Source organism: Sapajus apella, unplaced genomic scaffold (assembly GCF_009761245.1).
Source record: "Sapajus apella isolate SASKATOON/1434 unplaced genomic scaffold, GSC_monkey_1.0 scaffold123, whole genome shotgun sequence".
Classification (NCBI taxonomy): domain Eukaryota; kingdom Metazoa; phylum Chordata; class Mammalia; order Primates; family Cebidae; genus Sapajus; species Sapajus apella.
In genome coordinates this window covers 2,733,643-2,754,907 of record NW_022437063.1, presented here as the reverse complement: position 1 = coordinate 2,754,907, position 21,265 = coordinate 2,733,643, and the positions used below count along the sequence as shown (strand labels likewise).

Sequence of the window (21,265 nt, the reverse complement as noted above, 5' to 3'; positions counted from 1 at the left end):
ACAGAAGAGACACTCCCTACAGAAGAGACATTCCCCTACAGAAGAGACATTCCCTACAGAAGAGATGTTCCCTACAGAAGAGATACTCCCTACAGAAGAGACACTCCCCTACAGAAGAGACATCCCACTACAGAAGACACAGTTCCCTACAGAAGACACAGTCCCCTACAGAAGACACAGTCTCCTACAGAAGAGACACTCCTCTATAGAAGACACACTCACCTACAGAAGACATTCCCCTATAGAAGGAGCATCCCCTGAAGAAGGAGCATCCCCTGCAGAAGAAGCATCCCCTGAAGGAGCACTCCCTACAGAAGAAGCATCCCCTGCAGAAGGAGCACTCCCTGCAGAAGAAGCACTCCCTGCAGAAGGAGCATCCCCTGCAGAAGGAGCACTCCCTGCAGAAGGAGCATCCCCTGCAGAAGGAGCACTCCTGCAGAAGGAGCACCCCTGCAGAAGGAGCACTCCCTGCAGAAGGAGCATCCTCTGCAGAAGAAGCATTCCCTGCAGAAGGAGCATCCCCTGCAGCAGGAGCATCCCCTGCAGAAGAAGCATCCCCTGAAGGAGCACGCCCTGCAGAAGAAGCATCCCCTGCAGAAGGAGCATCCCCAGGAGGTTTCAGAGAAAGTACAGGGCTACTGACACCTTGATTTTGGACTTCCAGCCTCCATAACCACAAAATGATACATTTCTATTCCTTTACACCACCCAGTCTATGGTACTTTGTTATAGAAACTAACTCGTGGAATTTGACCTGGATGCTTTTGGGTTGATGATCCTCAGAGAAAATAGCTTTCCTGCAATTTGAGAGTCTATTTCACAGTTGTCTCCTTGACTTTGCAGAGCTCACCTCCTGACTTTCTTCCACATGTACCTGGACCTTTTCTTCCCATGGTCTCTATGGTCTCTTTCCTACACAGCTTTCTATTTCATTTCCAGCGGTTTCTCCCTTGTGTGAGACCCTGACCTCAGCAGGAGCTGTGGTGGCTCAGTTTCAAAAGCTCCGAAGAGCAAGCCTGCTCTGGCCCCTGCACCTCCCATGTGCTCTGTGCACACTCTGGCCCCTGGAAAGAGCAAAATGTCTCCCAGCTTCAGGTGCTGTTCACCAAAGTGCCTACTGCACTTTCTGGGTATACCTGTCAATTATTTTGGGGTTCTGCCACTGTTTCCCACTGCTTTTTCCAGCACAGATGCCAAAGTCACGCAGGTGGGTCTGAACTGCATACAACCATACCTTGTTTAGTTGTAAATGTTTTCAATGGAGTTTTATTTTCCTATCTAGCTGTCTGGGTGTTTTTCGGTTGAGATCCAGAGAGCTTCAGAAATGACGCACCTGAATCTTCCCAGAGTCTCTATGCTACACCTTTTGCATATCTTTTTTTTTTTTTTTTTGAGTTGGAGTCTTGGTCTATCACTCAGTCTGGAGTTCAGTGGTGCAAGCTTGGCTCACTACAACCTTCGTCTGCCAGGTTCAAGCGATTCTCCTGCCTCAGCCTCCTGAGTAGCTGAGATTACAGGTGCGTGCCACCACGCCTGGCTTATTTTTGTATTTTTAGTCAAGATGGGGTTTCATCACGTTGGCCAGGCTGGTCTCGAACTCCCAACCTTCAGTGATCTGCCTGCCTTGGCCTCTCAAAGTGCTGGGATTAGAGGCATGAGCCACCAACCTCGCCCATTCTGCATATCGTATTTCATTCCAGCCTCACAGCCCTTTCGCCCCGAGCACACTGCCTCCTCCTTCAGTTACTAAGATATCCTCTTCTGGGTTTGGGAATTGCAGAGTGGGCTCTGTGAGATGGGGCTGGAGCAAAATCTCTCATCCAGCGACGCTGCCTCTCCCCAGCATTTGCTGCAGGGCAGGACGGGGGTTCGGAGCACAGACCCCAGCCCAGGCTGCCTGCGTTTGCATCCCAGCCCCATGGGAAACCACCGTGGAACTTTGGGCATGTTCCTTCACCTCTCTCTTTTTTTTTTTGAGATGGAGTTTCACTCTTGTTGCCCAGGCTGGAGTGCAATGGTGCGATCTCAGCTCACCACAACCTCCGTCCCCCAGGTTCAAGCGATTCTCCTGCCTCAGCCTCCTGAGTAGCTGGGATTACAGGCATGCGCCGCCATGCGTGGCTAATTTTGCGTTTCTAGTGGAGACGGGGTTTCTCCATGTTCATCAGGCTGGTCTCAAACTCCTGACCTCAGGTGATCCACCCGCCTCGGCTTCCCAAAGGGCTGGGATTACAGGCGTGAGCCACCGCGCCTGGCATTTCTTCACCTCTGTGCCTCCCTGCCCTCATTGTGGAATGGGGACATTAACAGAGCTTGCCTCACTAGGCTGCAGTGAGGGGTAAGCGAGTTACATGTTTGGAACAGCACGTGTCTTACGGTCAGCACTCGATGTTTTACCTGTTCGAGCTGTTGTTATCATTACAACAAAAATCACGCTTATTACTGTCTTTTCTCCCTGGGGGCTTGATTTACCAGGGACACAGCCAGGAAAGCACAGGTCTAGGACTCTAAAGTGATGTGAGCTCCACATATGACCTTGGATCCATCCAAACTCTCTGAATCTTCATCCCCATTTGAATGAAGAACCACACGAACACCGAGTTACCTTCCAGTGAATGAAGAAACCAACACTCATACATACGGAGTGCCTACTCTGTATCAGGTGCTGCCTGGGCTTTATTTCATGCCCTCTTCAAAATCAATCATGAGGTGAGCCTTGAGGCTCTGAGAGGCTGACGACCTATCCGGGGTCACAGAACTAGTAAATGGCAAGAAGGAAGTTCAGCCTCCTGCTCTTATTTTGCTTTTTCTGCAGTCTACTCTCTCAGCAGCATGATCCGGGAACATGGCTAAGGAGCCCCGCGGAGCTGCAGGGCGGGCTGAGCATTCAGGTACGCACACGCAAAACGCGGTGGGGTCCCAAAATGCAGCGGGAGGCAGGGAGTTCCACAAACAAGGGAGAGTCCCTTGGTGGGGATGCTGCAGAGGACCTTCTGGCAAGCTGTGGAAGGTCACTGGGCAGCCTCCAAAGCCCGAGAGGTTCCCCTACCTCTTCACTGCCCTACGCACATGGAGGCAAAGCTGTTCCTTCTGCCCAAGTCATCTGGCCCATGGCAGATGCCTGAATAGGACAAGAATCCCTGCTGTGGCTTGCTGGCTTCACAGAAGAGATGTTATTTATTTATTTAGAGACAGAGTCTCACTTTTGTTGCCCAGGCTGGAGTGCAGTGGTGTGATCTCAGCTCACTGCAACCTCTGCCTCCCGGGTTCCAGCAATTCTTCTCCTCCGCCTCCCGAGTAGCTGGGATTACAGGCACCCGCCACCACACCCAGCTCATTTTTGTATTTTTAGTAGAGACCAGGTTTCTCCATGTTGGCCAGGCTGATCTCAAACTGCCGACCTCAGATGATCTGCTGCCTGTCTCCCAAAGTGCTGGGATTACAGGTGTCAGCCACCAAGCCTGGCTGAGGAGATGATATTTGAACTAAGCCTTAAAAATGCCAGCCATCCATCTATCCATCCATCCATCCATCCATCCGTCCCTCCGTCCTCTGTCCATCCACCCATCCACCCACGTTAATTCAGATGTTCACTCAGCACTTCTTCGGGCCAAACATTGCAAAGTTGCAAAGAATATAGAAATTAACCAGACATGATCCCTGCCTTCAAAGAGCCCATCTAGTGGAGGCGTTAAAAAACAGCCACAACACAGTGGGGTAAGTGCTCTGACGGAGGAGCCTGGGGCCAGGGGAGCTCAGACTAACTGCCCTGAGGCGGAGGCTTCTGAGCCAAGTCTGCAAGAAGAATGGCAGTTTGCAGGGGGACAGCATGGCACAAGCCAAGGCCACAAGATGGCAGGTTCAGGGAAGGGCAAGCCACCCCATGGGCCAGAGCACAAGCACATGGAGGAGCTGGAGTGGGACAGGCGCAGCTCAGAGGGTGGGAGAGGCCAGATCAGGCAGGCCCCCCAGTGCCATTCCAAGGAGGCTATGCTTCATCTGCTAGGAAGAGACAACCATGGAAGGTTCCAAGGAAGATGAGACCATCGTAACCAGACTGGTCCTTCAGAGAGACTCTTGGGCTACAGCTTGGAGAAGCCACTAGAATATGGGAGACCTGAGGCCGGTGCAGACCAGCCATGATCAGAGAGAGGGCCGAGTGTCCCATGGCACACCCACGGCTGTCTCAGCGCGAGGTGCGGGGCTGACTGTACGTCCAGGTCCATCCTCTCCGCTAGGCATCAAGGTGGGCATCCCCCAAACACCGCTTACATGGAGTGCAGGTAGAACCTCAGGCCCCTGCAATCATCTTTACTTGACCCCACTGGGGTGTTCTGCCTTCCTGGCTTGGATTTCTGCCTGGAGACCGTGTGACCACAGTGTCACAGCCACAGAGATGCTAGTGACAGAAGCCGGGACTGGCAGAGTCATCTGTTCCCTGAACAGACATTGACAGAACACCTTCCGCATGCGAGATGTCTTGCCAGGAGCTGGGAATACCACACTGAATCAGACGGACCTGGTCCCTGCCTTCACAGAGCCTTCTGGAAGGTGGGGAAGACAAACGTGAAACACAAGTCAACAGGAACCGCAGCCTGTTGCCGGCACCATGAAGGAAAGGTGTCATGAGAAGGACGGAGAGAAAACAGAAGCCAGGGATGGCAGGGAAGGCCTCTCTGAGGAAGGCACATGAGCTGGAGTGTAAGCAACATTCAGGCCAAGGGTGCAAAGCCCGTGGCAGGGGCCCAAGGCAGCAGAGCTTGCAATGCGGCTCAAGGGAAGCAGGCAGGAGCAGAACAAGTGAGGCCTGGCTGGAGATTGCATGCAAGGTCTAAGTTATGCATGGCCTTCGGACATCTTGACATCTGGAGGCCTTAACCTTCCTTCCATCAAATGCGAAGGAAGCCAGGAAAGGTTTCGGGCGGAGGCTGCAAGATCGTTCCAGCTGCTAAGCAAAGAATGAGCAGCAGGGGAGGCGAGAGGATGCTGGGAGCAGCTGAGGGGAGAGCTGACTGGCTTGGGCGCAGGAGCAGGAGGGAGGCAGGTGGTTAAGGCCCTTAGTGGAGGTACTGTGGCAGAATGCAACAGCCAGGGCTGCGGAGTCAGTAAACCAGGGCTTCCATACCAGCTGTGACCTTGGGCAAATCAGTTGCCCTCGCCGTGTCTTCATGAGGATGGCCACCTGCCTGGCAGGACTGGTGTAAGGCCTGTGTGGGGTCCCGTGAGCACCACATGCATTGTGTGGTTTTGCCTCCCCCTGGCACAAGGCCAGGAGCCTTAGAGGGGGCAAACGACTTCACTGAGGCCACAGCTGCCTCCTAGGAGCTGCAACCACATCTGCGCTTCCGCGTCCCAGATTTGGCCTTCTCATCCAGACAAACAGAGCTCAGGCTTCGATCTTAGGAGACAGCCTTCGTGTCTCAGTGAAATGCTCACCTCCGGGGACACAGCAAAGAACCAGGCAGGGGCCAGCAGGCGTGCTTCCTCGACCTGGCGTGGCCATAACAGGCCATGCAACCTTGGCCAACCCTTCCCCTTCTCTCTGGGCCTCGGTTTCCGCATTGGTAAAAGGACAGGGCCCTCCACCAGCACCTTTATTGTTTGGGTTCAACACAAAGTGAAGAGGAGTTAAAGCCTCTGAAATGGTGCACCCGGCACGGCCTCCCTGTCAGTACAGACAGTGGGCTCTGTGAACAAGGACCCCCCAAGCACACACACCGCTAATGGGGAGCGCTCCTCAGTCAGCCCTCAGGGGTACCAGGCGGTGGCACCAGTGCCTGGCTCACCCCCAGGTAACAAGTGGCACAGACTCCCAACCATGCCAAATAAAACCAAGGCACGCGAGGCTCACGGTGTGGGACGCTTGCTAAGACTTTATTATTGCCTCGGAGGGCAGGGTTAGGAAAGCGACAGGAAGGAGACCCCGCGAAGCGAGTGCTCAGAGCTCTGCAAACACAAAGATGAAAACCTTGGCCACAAAGGAGCTGACGGTGCCGTGGCGATGGAGATCCATCTTGACGGTCAGGAACAAGTCCCTGGGCTCGGGGATGGGCTTGGTGAGGGCCACCAGCCCGCTGTGGGGGCTCACCTTCTGGGTGGTGAAAAAGCCCTCCTCATTGCCGCCGGTGATGGCCAGCTGCATGCTGTCCCCGGGGACAGCACTGGAGGGGCCCATGCGGAAAACTGCCGCGGGCACTTGGATGTTGGTGGGGAAAGAGAGGTGGTAGTAGGTTATTCTCAGAGGCAGCTTGGAGCACTCCCGATTCTCATGGCAAGGCAAGCGCTCACAGCGGCTGCAAGAAAAGTGGGCAGAGAGACAAGAAGAGGATTAGGGCTGGTCCAGCAAGCGGAGAAACGGCAGAGCGCAGGGATGCGGGGCTGGCAGGCAGGGCCTCCCGCCGCCCCTCTGGCCGATTCAGCCAACACGCAGGACGCCCCTCACTCACCTGCGGGAGGCGGCGTGGACCTCCGGGCTGCTGACTCAGGCACTAGCCTCTTCCAACACCCTCTGGGGTGCTGGGTGCCAAGGGCGAAGGGCTGTGCCCGGAGTGAGGTATGTCCCCTCCTCACTGGCAGAGTCCCACCCCGGGGGCACTCCACAGGCACACCCTGCCCTTCCCAGACCCTTGCCCAGACGGTGGCCAGGGCTACACAAGGCTCTCGGGTGGGTCCCGGAGATGACCCGTGACTGTCTCTGCCACTAGCAATCAGGGCTGTTTACCAAGTGCCCAGCTATTCCCATCATGCACTCGCTAGTGTGATCACTGCCACCACACCGTGACAGTGGCTTCGTGCCATTTTTCTCATGCGGACAGAGGCTCACAGAGAGAATGTGGCCTTCCTACTTCGCAAGATCACAGAGTGAGTGAGGGAGCCATATCTCTGCTCAGGCGGTGCAGTGGGCTCCCCATACTAAGCCTTATGTTCCAGGCCCAGGACCCCACTTGTTCCACAGAGTTAGTTCAGGGCTTGGAATGGAAATGGGGACAGATCCCAGCTTCCTGTGATAGAAACAGAAACAGGTCCCAACTTCCTGGGTGGACAGAGGGACAGGTCCTGTGATGGTTAATACTGAGTGTCAACTTGATTGGACTGAAGGATACAAAGTATTGATCCTGGGTGTGTCTGAGGGTGCTGCCAAAAGATGGCCACATTTGAGTCCGTGGGCTAGGAAATGCAGACCCACCCTTCATCTGGGTGGGCACCACAAATCGGCTGCCAGCACAGCTAGAGTATATGCAGGCAGAAAAATGTGAAAAGAGAGGCTGGCCTCGCCTCCCAGCCTCCATCTTTCTCCCGTGCTGGATGTTTCCTGCCCTTGAACAGTGGACTCCACGTTCTTCAGTTTTGGTACTTGGACTGGCTGTCCTTGCTCCTCAGCCTGCAGATGGCCTATGGTGGGACCTTGTGATCATGTAAGTCAATACTTAATAAACTCCCATTTACACATATCATGGAATATATACGCATGCCATTAGTTCTGTCCCTCTAGAGAACCCTGACTCATACAGGTCCGAACTTCCTGTGGTGGAGAAAGAGACAGGTCCCAACCTCCTGCAGTGGAGACGGGGACGGGTCCCAATCTCCTGCGGTGGAGACGGGGACGGATCCTAACTTCCTGCAGTGGAGACAGGGATGGTTCCTGACTTCCTGTACGGGATGAGCACAGATTCCAACTTCCTGTGACAGGGAGGAGACAGGCATTATCTTCCTGCTACGAGATAGTAACAAGTTCTAACTTCTTGTCACAAGATGGGACAGGTGTCATCTCCTGTGTCCTGAACTCCTGGCCCATCACACTCTGAAGGCGGCTGCCTTGGGAAGCAGGGCCCAAGCGCGGAGCCCCAGAGGACCTGGCCCAGACGCTCTAGGAAGTCCCACCCTCTGGGCTGTGTCTGGGTGCTCCAGGCAGGAGCATCCTCTTGCCCTGGTCTTCCAGCACTCTCCCTTTTGGCTGTTTAAGTTTCCGTGTCTCATGCTGGTTACGTGGACTTCCTTGACATTTGACATTTATTGTGAGCGGGGTCGCCTTTTGCCCCCTCTTTCCAGGTTTGTCCGGACTCACAGGAGGCCTTGCATTTACTTGGCTAGTGAACAGCCAAATGCTTAGAAAGGACTGGCCTGGGAGTCAGGGGCACTGAAAGGGCGTGCCCTGTCTGGGAGGGGCCCAAAGTAGACAAGGTAGGCACGGGTGCTGCTGGCGGCGGCCTGCCCAGAGATGCCCAGTGCTCTGGGTGATCTGAGAGCTCTGCCCCAGGAGGGCCTCTGAGGAGTGCCACCGAGGCGGCAGTGAACGGGGGAGTGCAGGGGACCCATGACCTGCGCTTCCGGGAGCAGGGAGCAGGCTGCGCCCACAGGCTCTCCTTCCGCTGCCTCCCGCCACTCTCCCATCGTCCTCCCACTCTACAGGCAGGAAGACAGATGCCAGTGAGGACGCAGAGCTTGCTCATGGCTCCATGGTGTGTAGTAAGTGGCAGGCATGGCTTTCAAAGTCAGCCTGTCTGGTGTCAAATCTTTGACACACACACACACACAGACACGCACACATGCACACATACACACCAGCGGCTTCAGGACCGGCCTGGAGGGGGCTGGTCGGCAGGTGGCGCTGGAGTCGCCCTGGTGGGATTTCCGCTTCCCCGCTTCCCCCAGCGTGGCCGGTACTGCCCAGGGCTGGGGTTTTGTTTTGCCAGAGGGAAGCGTTCACCCAGCAGGCGTGGAGGAAAGCAGCCTGAGCTGTTCTGGTGCAGCTCTCCCGGTCACCACACACAGCGAGCCCGACACTCCGCCTAGAGGCCCCACATCTGACCCCACAGTCAATCCTCAGGGCACCCCAAAACCTTCTCTGCACCAGGAGTTTCTGGGCTGGCTCCTTCTCAACAAAAGGCACGGCCTGGGGCTCTCTGGCCCCAGCACAGGGCTCCACACCCGCTATTTGCTTAGCCAATGACTAATGCACAAATAAACACGTCCTTGACTTTCCTGGTAAGTCCTGGCTTTAATTATCGCACTCTGCCCATTCAAACTTATTAAAACACCAGAAATCGTTAACTACTCTACCTGGCAAACTGCCTGTCAGACTGGGAATGCATAAAAATCCCTTTTAGCCAGTGTGTGTAGATCAGGGACAGCCTGTCATCGCTGAATCTATTACAGGGGAGGGCACAGATGAGCCTGCCTGGTCCCTGCCTGGCATGCAGGACCTGGCTCCTGGGACCACAGGCACCTGGTTCCCAGACATGTCCTCTCATCAGGCCATGCAGCCCGGGCCATGTCACACGTTAGAGGACAGTGTGCTCCAACTTGCCAGTTCAACACATGTGACCCTGACACCCCAGGCTCTATGAAAACGATCCTAAGCCACCACACACCAGAGAAAAACAGCCCTCAAGACCCACGTCCTCCTCCAGGGAGTCACTGCCATCCCGGCCACCCCAGGTGCTTGTGGACAGCCCTGTTGGCATTTTCCTGACTGTCACACACTCATCGTCCTGCAGACAAGCCCCAGGAACCGGCCAAGAGAGGGGGACCCTCAAAGGCTCTGTCTCCACCACCATCCACCGTGTTACACCCTCAGGACCACAGCTGTTTGCTCGCGTCCCATCCCCGGGAAGCAGCCACCAAGGCCACGGGTCATCTGGGGCCAGCCCCACTGAGGGGCTAAAGAGGGTGTGTCTGGTCCCAGCAAAGGCTGTGGGACAGCTTTGCACACTTCCTCCTGCGGGTAGGACTGTGGTCGACTGGTCCTGTCCACAAGGCCGAGCCCTGTGGTTTGCGGCCCAGTTTCCTGGGTCATGCTCCAGTTACCAGCCCTTGGCCGCCGGGACGCTCCCCAGATAGAAGCGGAGTGAGTGGAGAGAGAGAGAGAAAGCCACAGAAGCCGACTCTGCCGTCCTGTCCGTCAAGGCTCCCGAGTGAGCCATTCTTGCTGAGTTGTTAACCACAGAAGCGCTGCCCACGGGTCCTTCCTAAATACAGCTCTTTTAGATTTTAAAAATTGCTTTCTGAAGGTTAAACGAAAAAACGCTTTAAGAAGCTTGGATTTTGGTGAGCAGGAAAAGGGGCTGTAAAATACAAAACTCCAGTCTGAGGGTGAGCAGTGCTGAGAGGGGTGGCCCCTCCTTTCTGTCAGCCTTGGAAGTCCAAGGGCTGGGACAAGCCAGGTGCCCAGCAGGTCAGTCCCTCACTGCACAGCATGCAGGGCCCAGGTTTCAGGCTGAACACCCCATTTCACTGCACACATGTGCAGACTCCCACCCCCTCTGCCCAACTCACTCCTTCTTCCACCTTCATGCAGGCGTGGTCGACTCCAGGCAGCCCCCTGCCCACCCTCATGCCCAGCCAGCTGGGGGGCCCTCCTCCCTCTTAGCACACGCTCCAAAGGCCAAGTCAGTGCAGGGACAAAGGCTCACTGTCTACCCAGGTGCCTGCACACAGTAGGTCCAAGAAGAAATGACCTTCTCCAGCACTGAGGGTGGCAGAGGCTTCCACAGCTGACATGAGGGCTGGAGCTGGGTTCTGCCGATCTCAGCCATGAGCTCAGCACACATGGCCAACCCGCCCATGATAGGTGGTTTTCTGACTGTGTGCAAGTTAGAAATTGAGGACACAGCCACAGCCAGCCTCCCGGAACGCTGAAGCCCAGGCACAGACAAAGGCTGCGGAGAGAGTGAACTCACAATGACAAACAGCTGCACAGCCTCAAGCCGAAGCCATGGAACTTTCTAAATGGCTCCGAGAAGCGCTGTCGCTGCCTGCCAGGCTGTTGCATAACCGTGAGCTCTTCGGGATGCTACGGACTTGCAAACTCAGTGTTGGGGCAGCTTTTTCCTAACCCAAGCTCTAGAAGGAAGCAAGATGTTGGGTTTTCAAGCACAAGGAAGCCCGTGCTGGGAAACAGCAGATCAGGGACGCGGCCGGGCCAGCCAACGAGCAGCCCCAATGCCAGAAAATACGGAGGGACAATGGGGCTGCTCAGTGACCCAGAAGGCTTGCCATGCCATGAGCAGCTGCCCCTCGGGCCAAGCAGTGGACACTACCACTGACCCTCAGGTGGTGGGGGGAGCTAGCCAAGAGCCCAAGGCCTGGGAAATAGCTGGCTGCCGGCACTGAACACTCAGAGTGCTGGGGGAGGTCACAAGTCCACAGTCCCGAGATCTGTCCCAGTGTAGAGCTTTTCCCGAAGCAACTCACAGTGGCACTAAATAAGACTTTCTGAATATACAGTTGGGGCAGGGGGATAAGAAGCGGGAACCATGGTCTCAATGCACGCCGTGATGGCCCAGGAGTGGGTGAGCTTACAAAGACATAAGGCCACCTAACCCCACGTTTAAGATCTGGAATCTTTGACGCTGTTCCCACAGCGTCACCCGGCTGGACGAATTCTGGCTTTCAGCTGGGCACCGAGTAACAATGTCCAGCATGTCACATCGACTCCCTGGCTTTGGGCTGACAGGGAGACATTGCTACCTAGGCATCTGAGTCAGAGCATGTTCTGACATCTGTATGTTAGATGAGGAAACTGAGGCCCAGAGAGCTTGCCCAAGGCTCTACCCTAGGGAAAAAGAGGGCTGTGGCTTCTGCCTGGCTCTGTGCACAGCCCTGGCTGACAGCATGACTACAGATCCCAGCCTCATTTGCCGTTACTCCCTTGACTTCCTGAGACCAGAGTCACTAATATTTAGGGGCCTGAGGGGCAGGGAGCTAGTGATCTTTGAGTATCCTGAGTCCCTCATGGGAGGACACTGAGGTCACAGCCCCATAACCACCCATCCAGGAGCTGGGCCACCAGGAAGGCCAAAGACAGACGACGGCATGGCCCAAGGGACTTACGTGTCTGCAGAGCGGCGGTAGTTCTCAGGGCACTCGAAGGACAGGCAGCGGAAGCCGCCCTGGATGTTGAAGCAGGTCTCGTTGATGGAGCAGTTGTGGGTGCCAGTCACACACTCATCAATGTCTGTAAGAGACCCCACAGAAGCACAGTGAAGGCAGAGGCTGCAGGAGCCATCCCCATCTGGGGACAGAGGAGTCCGGGCCTCCCATCAACTGGGGTTAGGAGTGGGGGTCAGGCCAACCCTGCCCTCCACTGGCTGATCTTCGGAGCAGTGTCCTATGGCGGTTCTTACATTTATAGGATATTTACATTTATAAAGTGTTAACTTATTCACAATCCCCAGAGGAGTGTGATGATGGTAAAAGTAAACATTACATGATGGGTCCTGGGAGTGCCTCTCACGGACAAGTGACGAATCCTTCTAAGAACTCAATGAGGCAGACACTGTTATGATCCTTATTTTATGAGGAGCTCACAGAGCTTAAGAGACCTGTCTGAGGTCACACATTTTATAAGTGTCAGAGCCAAGCTTTGAACACAGGCAGGCTGGAATCAGAGTCCATGCATGCAGAGCCTCTCTGCAGCTCCCAAGGCAAGACACCCTTACCCTAGGTGTGACTCAACCTCTTAGGAGAGAAGGGGCAGCAGCTGCTAGCTCCACATCACAATGAGAAAGACAGGCATGAAGCGATCATAGGCCTTGCCCTGTGTGCTGGGGTTGGTGGCTGTTCAGGGTGGACCGGAACCACCAGGCCTGGGGCTCCTGAGATGGGGCCTGGGGCGCCACACTGAGAGGGCCCTGGAGATGGAGGAGCAGGCCAGTTCCCACAGACTCTGGAGCGGCCAAACAGTGGGGCTCGGGGGCTGTCCCCCAGCCTGGGAGACACCCATTAAGAGGTGGAAAATGCCCAAGCATTGGTGGCAAAAACAACACTCCCCAGCCTCCAAGGCCGGCTCAGGAATGTGTTTATGCTGAGTCTGGGCGGGACCCCAGGCTGTGGTGAGGGAGCCTGGCCAGGAGAAAAGTCATTTGCTCCCTCAGAAATGCAGACACAAATGCCCTTCCATCCCGAGCCCGGGACCAGCCGAGGGGCCTCTCAGGAAACGCCGCAGCTCCTGCCTGCCTTTCAGTAAAGTCACCTTCCTCATAACCGGAAGCTACATCTGTAGGACCCAAGGGGCTTCCGGAGCCCGAGGTCCACAGCCCCATGCAGGGCTCCCAAGGACCTGGCTGGACAGCCCCGCCTCCGTGACTCAGCTCTGGACCAGTGTGTACACCGAGGATCACACTCACAAGCATCCACTTAGCACCCGCTGTCAGGCATTGAATGGATGTTACCGGATGGCTCTGGGGGACACACACTGCCCCAGTGCGTTCTTAGAAGCGGGGGCTGAATACAAAATGGGTGCCGCTAGCCCCCATTACTTAGCCCACTCTGGAGCTGACCCATAGCCATGAGCGCCCCGGGCCACCCCACACCAAGCCACACCATCCCCTGGCCTGGATGGCTTCCTCCCTGGTGGCCATCTTCCCAAAGGCCTCTCTGTTCCTACCTTTTCGGGGCTGCTGGGGGAGGGAAGGAGGGGTCACTGTTCCTGCTGGGTGTAGCCTTCGCGGGGGTCAGACAATTCAGAGGACAAGTGTGCTGGGGCCTGGTGTGGGAGACCAGGGTGCTGCAGACCCCAGGACACCCCTTGGACGGCAGGGGCTGCTCTCCCTGAATGCATCCCATCTGTGCTGTGGCCCGTGGGTTGGGGAAGCACAGCCCCGGAGCCTGGCCTCCGCCCCACAACACTGCACAGCCCCCAGCACAGCACGAGGGACCCCAAGGCGTTCCGCCTGCTCACCTCGGCAGTTGCGGCCGTTGGGAGCCAGCTTGTAGCCAGACGCAGGGCAGCTGCACTGGAAGCTTCCAGGGACGTTGATGCAGCGGTAGGAGCAGATGTGGCCCCCGGTGGGCAGGGCACACTCGTCGATGTCTGCAACAGCAAAGCCCACCTCAGCCTCTGTGTCCTGGCACCTGGCCACGCTACTTCACCCTGGGGGCTGCACTGGGGCCCGGGAGGGCAGCAGCACAGGACAAGCTGAACACAGGAAGCCTCAGAGACCATCATGCTCAGAGACGTGATGGGATTAGCCTAGGGTCACACAGCAAGTTCATGGTGTGAAGTATGTGTGTGGCAGGCAGGAGGAAATATGGATAACGCTTGACTAATAAGAAACAAACACAACTCAGCTGGGTGCACTGGCTCATGCCCGTAATCCCAGCACTTTGGGAGGCCGAAGAGGGCCGGCCACAAGGTCAGGAGTTCAAGACCAGCCTGACCAACATGGTGAAACCCCATCTCTACTAAAAATACAAACAATTAGCCGGATGTGGTGGCATGCGCCTGTAATCCCAGCTACTCAGGAGGTAAGGAAGGAGACTTGCTTGTACCTGGGAGGCAGAGGTTGCGCTGAGCCAAGACTGCTCTACTGCACTCCAGCCTGGTGACAGATTAAGACTCCGTCCCCCTCCCTCCCAAAAAAAAAAGAATGGGAAAAGTATATGAGAAATTCAGTTGGGGGCTGGGCACAGTGGCTTACGCCTATAATCCCAGCAATTTGGGAGGATGAAGCAAGAGGATCAGTTGAGCCCAGGAGTTCAAGACCAGCCTGGGCAACATAGCAAGACCCTGACTCAAATTTTTTAAAAATAAAAAATTAGCCAGGCATGGTGGTGTGTGCTGATGGTGCCAGCTACTTGGGAGGCTGAGGTGGGAGGACCATCTGAGCCCAGGAAGCTGAGGCTGCAGTGAGCAATGACTGCATCACATCACTCCAGCCTGGGCAACAGAGCGAGACCCTGTCTCAAAAAAAAAAAAAAAAAAAAAAATCTCAGTTGGAGGGAAAGCAGAAACCACCTGCTAGCCTCCAAGGGCGAACATGGAAGGTCTGCCAGGTGAGGAAATGCTGGCAGGCTCTTCCCTGTGGAATCTGAAAGTCAGAAGCTGTGCCGCTTCACGGCGAGGCCGGGGGTGCTTCTCCCTCAGCAAGCAGGGGCGTCCGCACCTTCGCAGGTGACTCCGTCCACGTCGCTGAGCTGGTAGCCTCGCCGGCAGTAGCACTGGTAGGAGCCGTAGACGTTGGCACACTCCTGGCTACAGGGGCTGCTGCTGCACTCATTGATGTCTGAAAGAGAAAGCGGGGGTCACCACTCAGGGCGACATCACACGTCCCTGCCTCCACTGTAGCCCTCAGGGTCAGGGAACAGAAGCCCCTCTCCACCTCTCTCAGGTTAGCTTACTTGGAGGGGCAGAGGTCCAGGGGCATGCTGAGGGAGGGGCATCACAGCTGGTGACTCTGAACCCTCCATCCCTGCCCCTGCTTGCTTTGACCACGCCCTCTCCTGACAGGACAGCAGCTCCAGCCTCCAGCCCCCACCTGGCTGCCAGAGTCCATTCTAGTTCTCAAATGGGAGTCTGATCCTGCGCTCCCCACTTCACCTCCAAGATGGCATCCCACACAGATGACAGCACACAAGGAAGGCCTCAGCCACCCAGCCCATACGCCAGTACTCCTCCCACTCCAGTGCACAGAACTTACTGGGCAACTCCGGACTACTGCTCATCTGCCCCCTTTACCTAGAGCAGAGGTCAGCAAACTACCGTCCCTGGGCCAAATTCAGCCTGCCACTTGTTTTTATAAATAAAGTTTTATTAGAACACAGCCAGGCCGGGCACAGTGGCTCATGCCTGTAATCCCAGCACTTTGGGAGGCTGAGGCGGGTGGATCACCTGAGGTCAGGAGTTCAAGACCAGCCTGGTCAACAGGGTGAAAGCCCGTCTCTACCAAAAGTGCAAAAGTTAGCCAGGCATAGTGGCGCACGCCTGTAGTCCCATCTTCTCGGGAGGATGGGGCAGGAGAATCACTTGAACACAGGAGGTGGGGGCTGCAGTGAGCCAAGATCACACCACTGCACTCCAGCCTGGGCAACAGAGTGAAACTCCGTCTCAAAATAATAATAAAGAACACACCCACACTCATTTTTTTTTTTTTTTTTATTTTGGGACAGAGTTTCTCTCTGTCGCCCAGGCTGGAGTGCAGTGGCTCAATCTCTGCTCACTGCAATCTCCACCTCCAAGAGGTTATTATCTACTAAAGTAGATATAAATTCAAGCAATTCTCCTGCCTCAGCCTCCCGAGTAGCTGGGATAACAGGCATGCGCCACCATGCCCAGCTAATTTTTGTATTTTAGTAGAGACAGAGTTTTCCCATGTTGGCCAGGCTGGTTTCAAACTCCTAACCTCAAGTGATCCACCTGCCTCGGCCTCCCAAAGTGCTGGGATTACAGGTGTGAGCCACCGCGCCCGGCCATGCTCATTTTTTTACCATGGTCCTCTGGCTACTTCTGTGCTGCCACAGCAGAGCCGAGCGGCTGCAACGAAGGCGGTGGCTGGGAAAGCCTGCAATCTATACTGTGTGGCGTCGGCGAACGTCCGATAGCCTTCCGCCCCGTGTCTCATCTCTGTGGCCCCCACACACCTGCCCAGCGTGGTCTCTCATTGCCCAGGGTAGACACTCCCCAGTGCAGGACCGAGTTCTCCTACACACCCAGGGCAGGTGCTTAACAAATAGTTAGTAAGGTCACATGGCAAGGCTGGCCAGGCCCTGCTGCTGTGTCCACGACATTGTCCATGAATGTGAGTATGAAAATCGACTTTTCAGTAATTTACGAGTGACCAGAAGAAGCACAACCAGGAATCCTACTTCTACAAATAATAACAACACCGGCAGTCGGCCGGGCGCGGTGGCTCCCACCTGTCATCCCAGCACTTTCGGAGGCCGAGGCAGGCAGGTCACAAGGTCAAGAGATCGAGACCATCCTGACCAATATGAGAAACCCTGTCTCTACTAAAAAGACAAATATTAGCCTGGCGTGGTGGCGCGTGCCTGTAGTCCCAGCTACTCGGGAGCCTGAGGCAGGAGAATCACTTGAACTGGGAGGCAGAGGTTGCAGTGAGTCAAGATGGCGCCACTGCACTCTAGCCTGGCAACAAAGCTTGACTGTCTCAGGAAAAAAAAAAAAAAATGCCGGCTGTCTCCACACCGCCAGCTCGTCACCTGGCGCCCAGCCCTGTGATAAAGTCTTCACCTGCTCAATCTCGTTTCACCCTCACAACCCCCTATGGGGTTGGTCCTACTCTGCCCATTTTACAGATGAGGACACCAAGACCCAGGGAGACTGAGTTACTTCTTCAAGGCCCTGAAAATGGCAGAAGTGGGGCTTGAACACAAGCCCCAGAGACTCAATACGTGAATCTTGTTCCTCATCCATAGGCGTTCTGGTGAACTAATCCCAGGACCCCCGCATACCATCCACCCTCTGATTTGAGAATTATGCACACTACAGCTCGCCCTGGCGTATCTAACCCCTGTAACCAACTCATCAGGAAGGAAAATTCTGACGGCAGATTGTAAGACCTGCCATATTTGAGTTAGGCTGCAGAAGCTGTTCTCTGGGCCACTGTAATGCACCCACCAAACATGGTGTCACGGGCAATGTGGATGATTGCCAAGGGTCACTCAAAGCTCTCAGTGTCTGCTCAGCTCAGAACCTAATCCCTATAGAAGAGGTGACATCTGCCAAGCACCTAGTATGTGCCAGGCTCTGGGCTGACACGCTGTTCATGTGACCATTCCATCAGCCCAGGAGGTTGGTGTTATCTGAGAACCACAAGACTCTTGGCAGGAACAACTGTGTCCAACCCCCACATGCCAAGAGACTTAACCCGACGACATTAGTGTGGCTGCCACTGGCCAGGGACCACGTACCCAGGATGCCTGACTGAGAAAGTCTAATGCTGCCAAAAGAATTTTCTCTTGGTTCCAGCCCAAACATGACTACAGGCGCTGACCTCCTTTCCCCTTTGAAGCATGTACTTCAGAAAAACTTGTAAATGTAAATGCTTTCTCTGTCCCTTTGAGATATGCAACCCGGGAGTGTCTTTCTCAAGGACTGGGGCCATGCCTGGGGAATGTCATCATCAGGAAGGCCAGGGCGCTTCTCTGTCTCTGGGAGGGGAAAACCTAACTGTGATTGAGGTGGGTGGATTACCTGAGGTCAGGAGTTCAACACCAGCCTGGCCAACATGGTGAAACCCCGTCTCTACTAAAAATACAAAAATTAGCTGGGTGTGAGGGTGGGCACCTGTAATCCCAGCTACTCAGGATGCTGAGGTTAGGAGAATTGCTTGAACCCAGGAGATGGAGGTTGCAGTGGGCCGAGATCATGCCACTGCACTCCAGCCTGGGCGACAGAGTGAGGCTCCGTTTCAAGTTAGAGGCAGGTGCTTTAATCACACTGACCCATGCCCTAAGGACCTCCGTATTCCTCTCCTGGCTCCGTCATTTACAAAGCCTACCTCCAGTCATTTGGGTGACTTGAGATCAACGGACCCCAAGGCCTGTCTCCCAGAAGCAGCATCTGATTAAAACCCACACACCATCTTTGTGCAGAACAAGCATCCAGCTTTGCTGCTTTTTCACACACCAGCCCCTCTCCCCGGTGAGGACACGGAGGCAGGCAGAGGTCAGGCATAACCAAGGCCCCACGACTGGTGGGTGTCACAGTCCAAGCCCCATAATCCTAGCCACATCCCACACAGCCTCTGCTGCGGCTTATGAACCCCCACACAGCCTCAGAGGGTAGATGCCAGCAGGGGAGATCGGGCGGGCAGTCGGGCAGGCCTTCTGATGAACAGTATTTTACAGGAGCTCTCCTGCTAACATTTAAATGTGCTGGGGAAATCAACACAGATCTGCTCCAAACGGGTCTGCAGGAGGACGATGGCTTCCCCAGGAGGAAGGGGGCCTTGGGGAAGTGAGTGGACGGGGCCCCGGCCTCACCTTCACACGACCTGCCATCCGCAGAGAGCCGGAAGCCCACGGAACAGCTGCACAGGTAGGAGCCCAGCGTGTTCTCACACTTGTGGCCACACAGGCGCCCGGGGTAGCGCTGGCACTCATTGACATCTGAAAGAGAGGGGTGGGCCGGCTCAGGGCAATGTCCAGCCACAGTGGTGGCACACTCCACCCTCCTAGCGAGGCCAGTTCATGTCCTCTGTCCTCCACCTCCTCCAGTCTCATTTTTTTTTTCTTTGAGATGGAGTCTCGCTTGGTCTCCCAGGCTGGGGTGTAATGGCTCGATCTTGGCTCACTGCAACCTCCGCCTCCAGGTTCAAGTGATTCTCCTGCCTCAGCCTCCCAAGCAGCTGGGATTACAGGCACATGCCACCACACCCAGCTAATTTTTGTATTTTTTGTAAAGACAGTGTTCCACCATGTTGGCCAGGCTGGTCTCAAACTCCTGACCTCAAGTGATCCGCCCACCTTGGCCTCCCAAAGTGGTGGGATTGCAGGCGTGAGCCACTGCACCCAGCCTCCAGCTTCATTTCTCAGATAAGGAACGCAGACTTGTCCCTAGCACGCGGGATGTCAGTGGGACAGCCAGGACGGCTGCAGTGTGCCTGCCCGCTGGGCAAGCCTTGTGCTCCTTCTGTGGCAGCACATTTGAACCTATTCCCTCCTGCCAGTCCTCCCCAGGGCCCACGAGGAGGGTCTGCCAGGATCTAGCAAAGTGCCCGCTTGGCAGGAGTGAAGTAGCAGCTGCCAGGCTCCTCTGAGCACCTAGGTTTGGTGACAGCAGGCACTAACTGGACAGGACCTGACCCCACTCCTGGTCAAAACTTTTGCCCTTGCCACCCTGGGCTAAAGGTACATCTGGAGCCCCTGCGGCTCTGCAGCTCAGCAGTGAATCTCCAGGAAATCACCAATACTGCCCACATTTGTAGACCTGGCTCATCAGCACTTGGAGGTCCTGGGTCGAGCAGAACCCCTTTCTACAGATGGGGAGCATCTCACACCCGTTGGGGGTGGGGCGTGCCAGTGGCCGCCCAGCTGGGCAGCAGCAGAGCTGAGGCTAGAATGGGGTGGTCCTGACTCAGGGTCTTCTCTCAAGGTTTGCCTGCACTTGGGATTTTCGGAGATGAGGATCAGACCACATCACGCTAGGTGCCACAGAATGTGTCCCTGGTGCCACGTGGCTGGGTTCTCCCACAGCCTGCGGGGGCCCCCACGCACCCACGCACATCCTGCTGATGCCGTCGAAATAGTAACCCGTCTTGCACTCGCAGCGGAAGCTGCCAGGAGAATTCACACAGCGATGCCCCTTCCCACAGGGCTCGGCAGGGGGTGCACACTCGTCCACGTCTTCAAAGGAGAGAGAAAGCCACAATGAAAACCTTTAGTTTGGGTTTCTTCCCCCCAGGATGATCAGAAAGGAAAGCAAGAAAGGAGCAAATGGAAACGTGCATTCCATTTCAACACGACTTCACAGAGCACCTACTGTGTGCAGGGCACTGGGCTGGGGAGACAGGTGACCCAGAGGCAGCCTTCCCTGGCGGGTCAGCAAGAACTCTCATTAAGGTAGGAAGTGCCCAGGCAGTGCTCCAAGCCCCACGGTCCTAGCCACGTTCCACACAGCCTCTGCCACAGCCTATGAACCCCCACGCGGCCTCAGAGGGCAGATATCATCAGGAGACACAGGAAGACACTGAAGAGGAAGGCTCCTTCCCTGCAGGAGCCAGGCAGGCTGGGTGCCCTGGATCCAGAAGAACGTAGGAGCAGGTGGGCAGAGGGAATGATGTATGATCAAACGCCCACACAGAGAGGAAAGAACAGCGCTTGTGTGCAGGGTGGCAAGACCCACATCGCCTGGATTACAGGGTTTGTGGAGTTGGGCCAGCACTGGGGGACTGGAATATATGCAGAGGCATCTGTCCTGTCACCAGTGGGGAGCTGATGGGCTGTAAACAGGGTGGGGTGAGAAAGCTTTGGGCTCAGGACGAGCTAGACAGATGAAGTAGACAAGGCTGGGGCGTAGACGGGCTGGTGCTCTACTGCACCAGTCCAGGCAGGACAATGAAGGCCCGTGCTTGGGAGCTGGCAATGGGATGGATGGGCTGACAGAAATGGCTTTGCTTTGGGGGTCCACTTTCCACTTCTAGAGAAGGAGGGTGTGTGCTGGAAACAGACGGGAAAGTGGATTTCAGATTTGTTTTCTTTTTTAATACCCACCAACACAGCGAGTCCCCTCCTCGTTGAGATGGTACCCACGGCCACAGTTGGGCACGTTCTTCTGGCACGTGTAGGAGCCCTCCGTATTGATGCAGGTATGCCCAATAGGGCACGGGGCATTGATACTTAAACACTCATTGATATCTACAGCGGGAAGAGACAGAGACAACGCGGTTAAACCTGGGGGTGTCCCAGAACCCAACAACTGGATCTCCAGAGAAACTCCCCTCCTACCTCTCTGCAAAACCACAAATGGAGGGGCTGAACCCCCTCACCCCGGACCACACAGCCGCCTCCCAACTGGCTCCCAATG

The 21,265-nt window shown here is 55.6% G+C and overlaps 1 protein-coding gene across 3 annotated transcripts in view; it reads right to left on the bottom strand.

The window, feature by feature from the left end:
• FBLN1 (fibulin 1) overlaps positions 1–21,265 on the bottom strand; it is an 88,214-nt gene that overhangs the window by 30,664 nt on the left and 36,285 nt on the right. The window contains exons 9-15 of one of the 3 annotated variants that reach the window (XM_032261459.1): positions 20,953–21,096; positions 19,957–20,085; positions 18,724–18,849; positions 14,886–15,005; positions 13,682–13,813; positions 11,833–11,956; positions 5,848–6,293 (exon numbers count right to left, since the gene is read on the bottom strand). In XM_032261459.1, coding sequence (XP_032117350.1) covers positions 5,939–6,293; positions 11,833–11,956; positions 13,682–13,813; positions 14,886–15,005; positions 18,724–18,849; positions 19,957–20,085; positions 20,953–21,096 — 1,130 coding nt within the window. In that variant the 3' untranslated portion in view covers positions 5,848–5,938. Of the gene's footprint in view, positions 1–5,847; positions 6,294–11,832; positions 11,957–13,681; positions 13,814–14,885; positions 15,006–18,723; positions 18,850–19,956; positions 20,086–20,952; positions 21,097–21,265 lie in introns of those variants that run through there. The other 2 variants (XM_032261458.1, XM_032261460.1) reach the window with 2 other exon arrangements.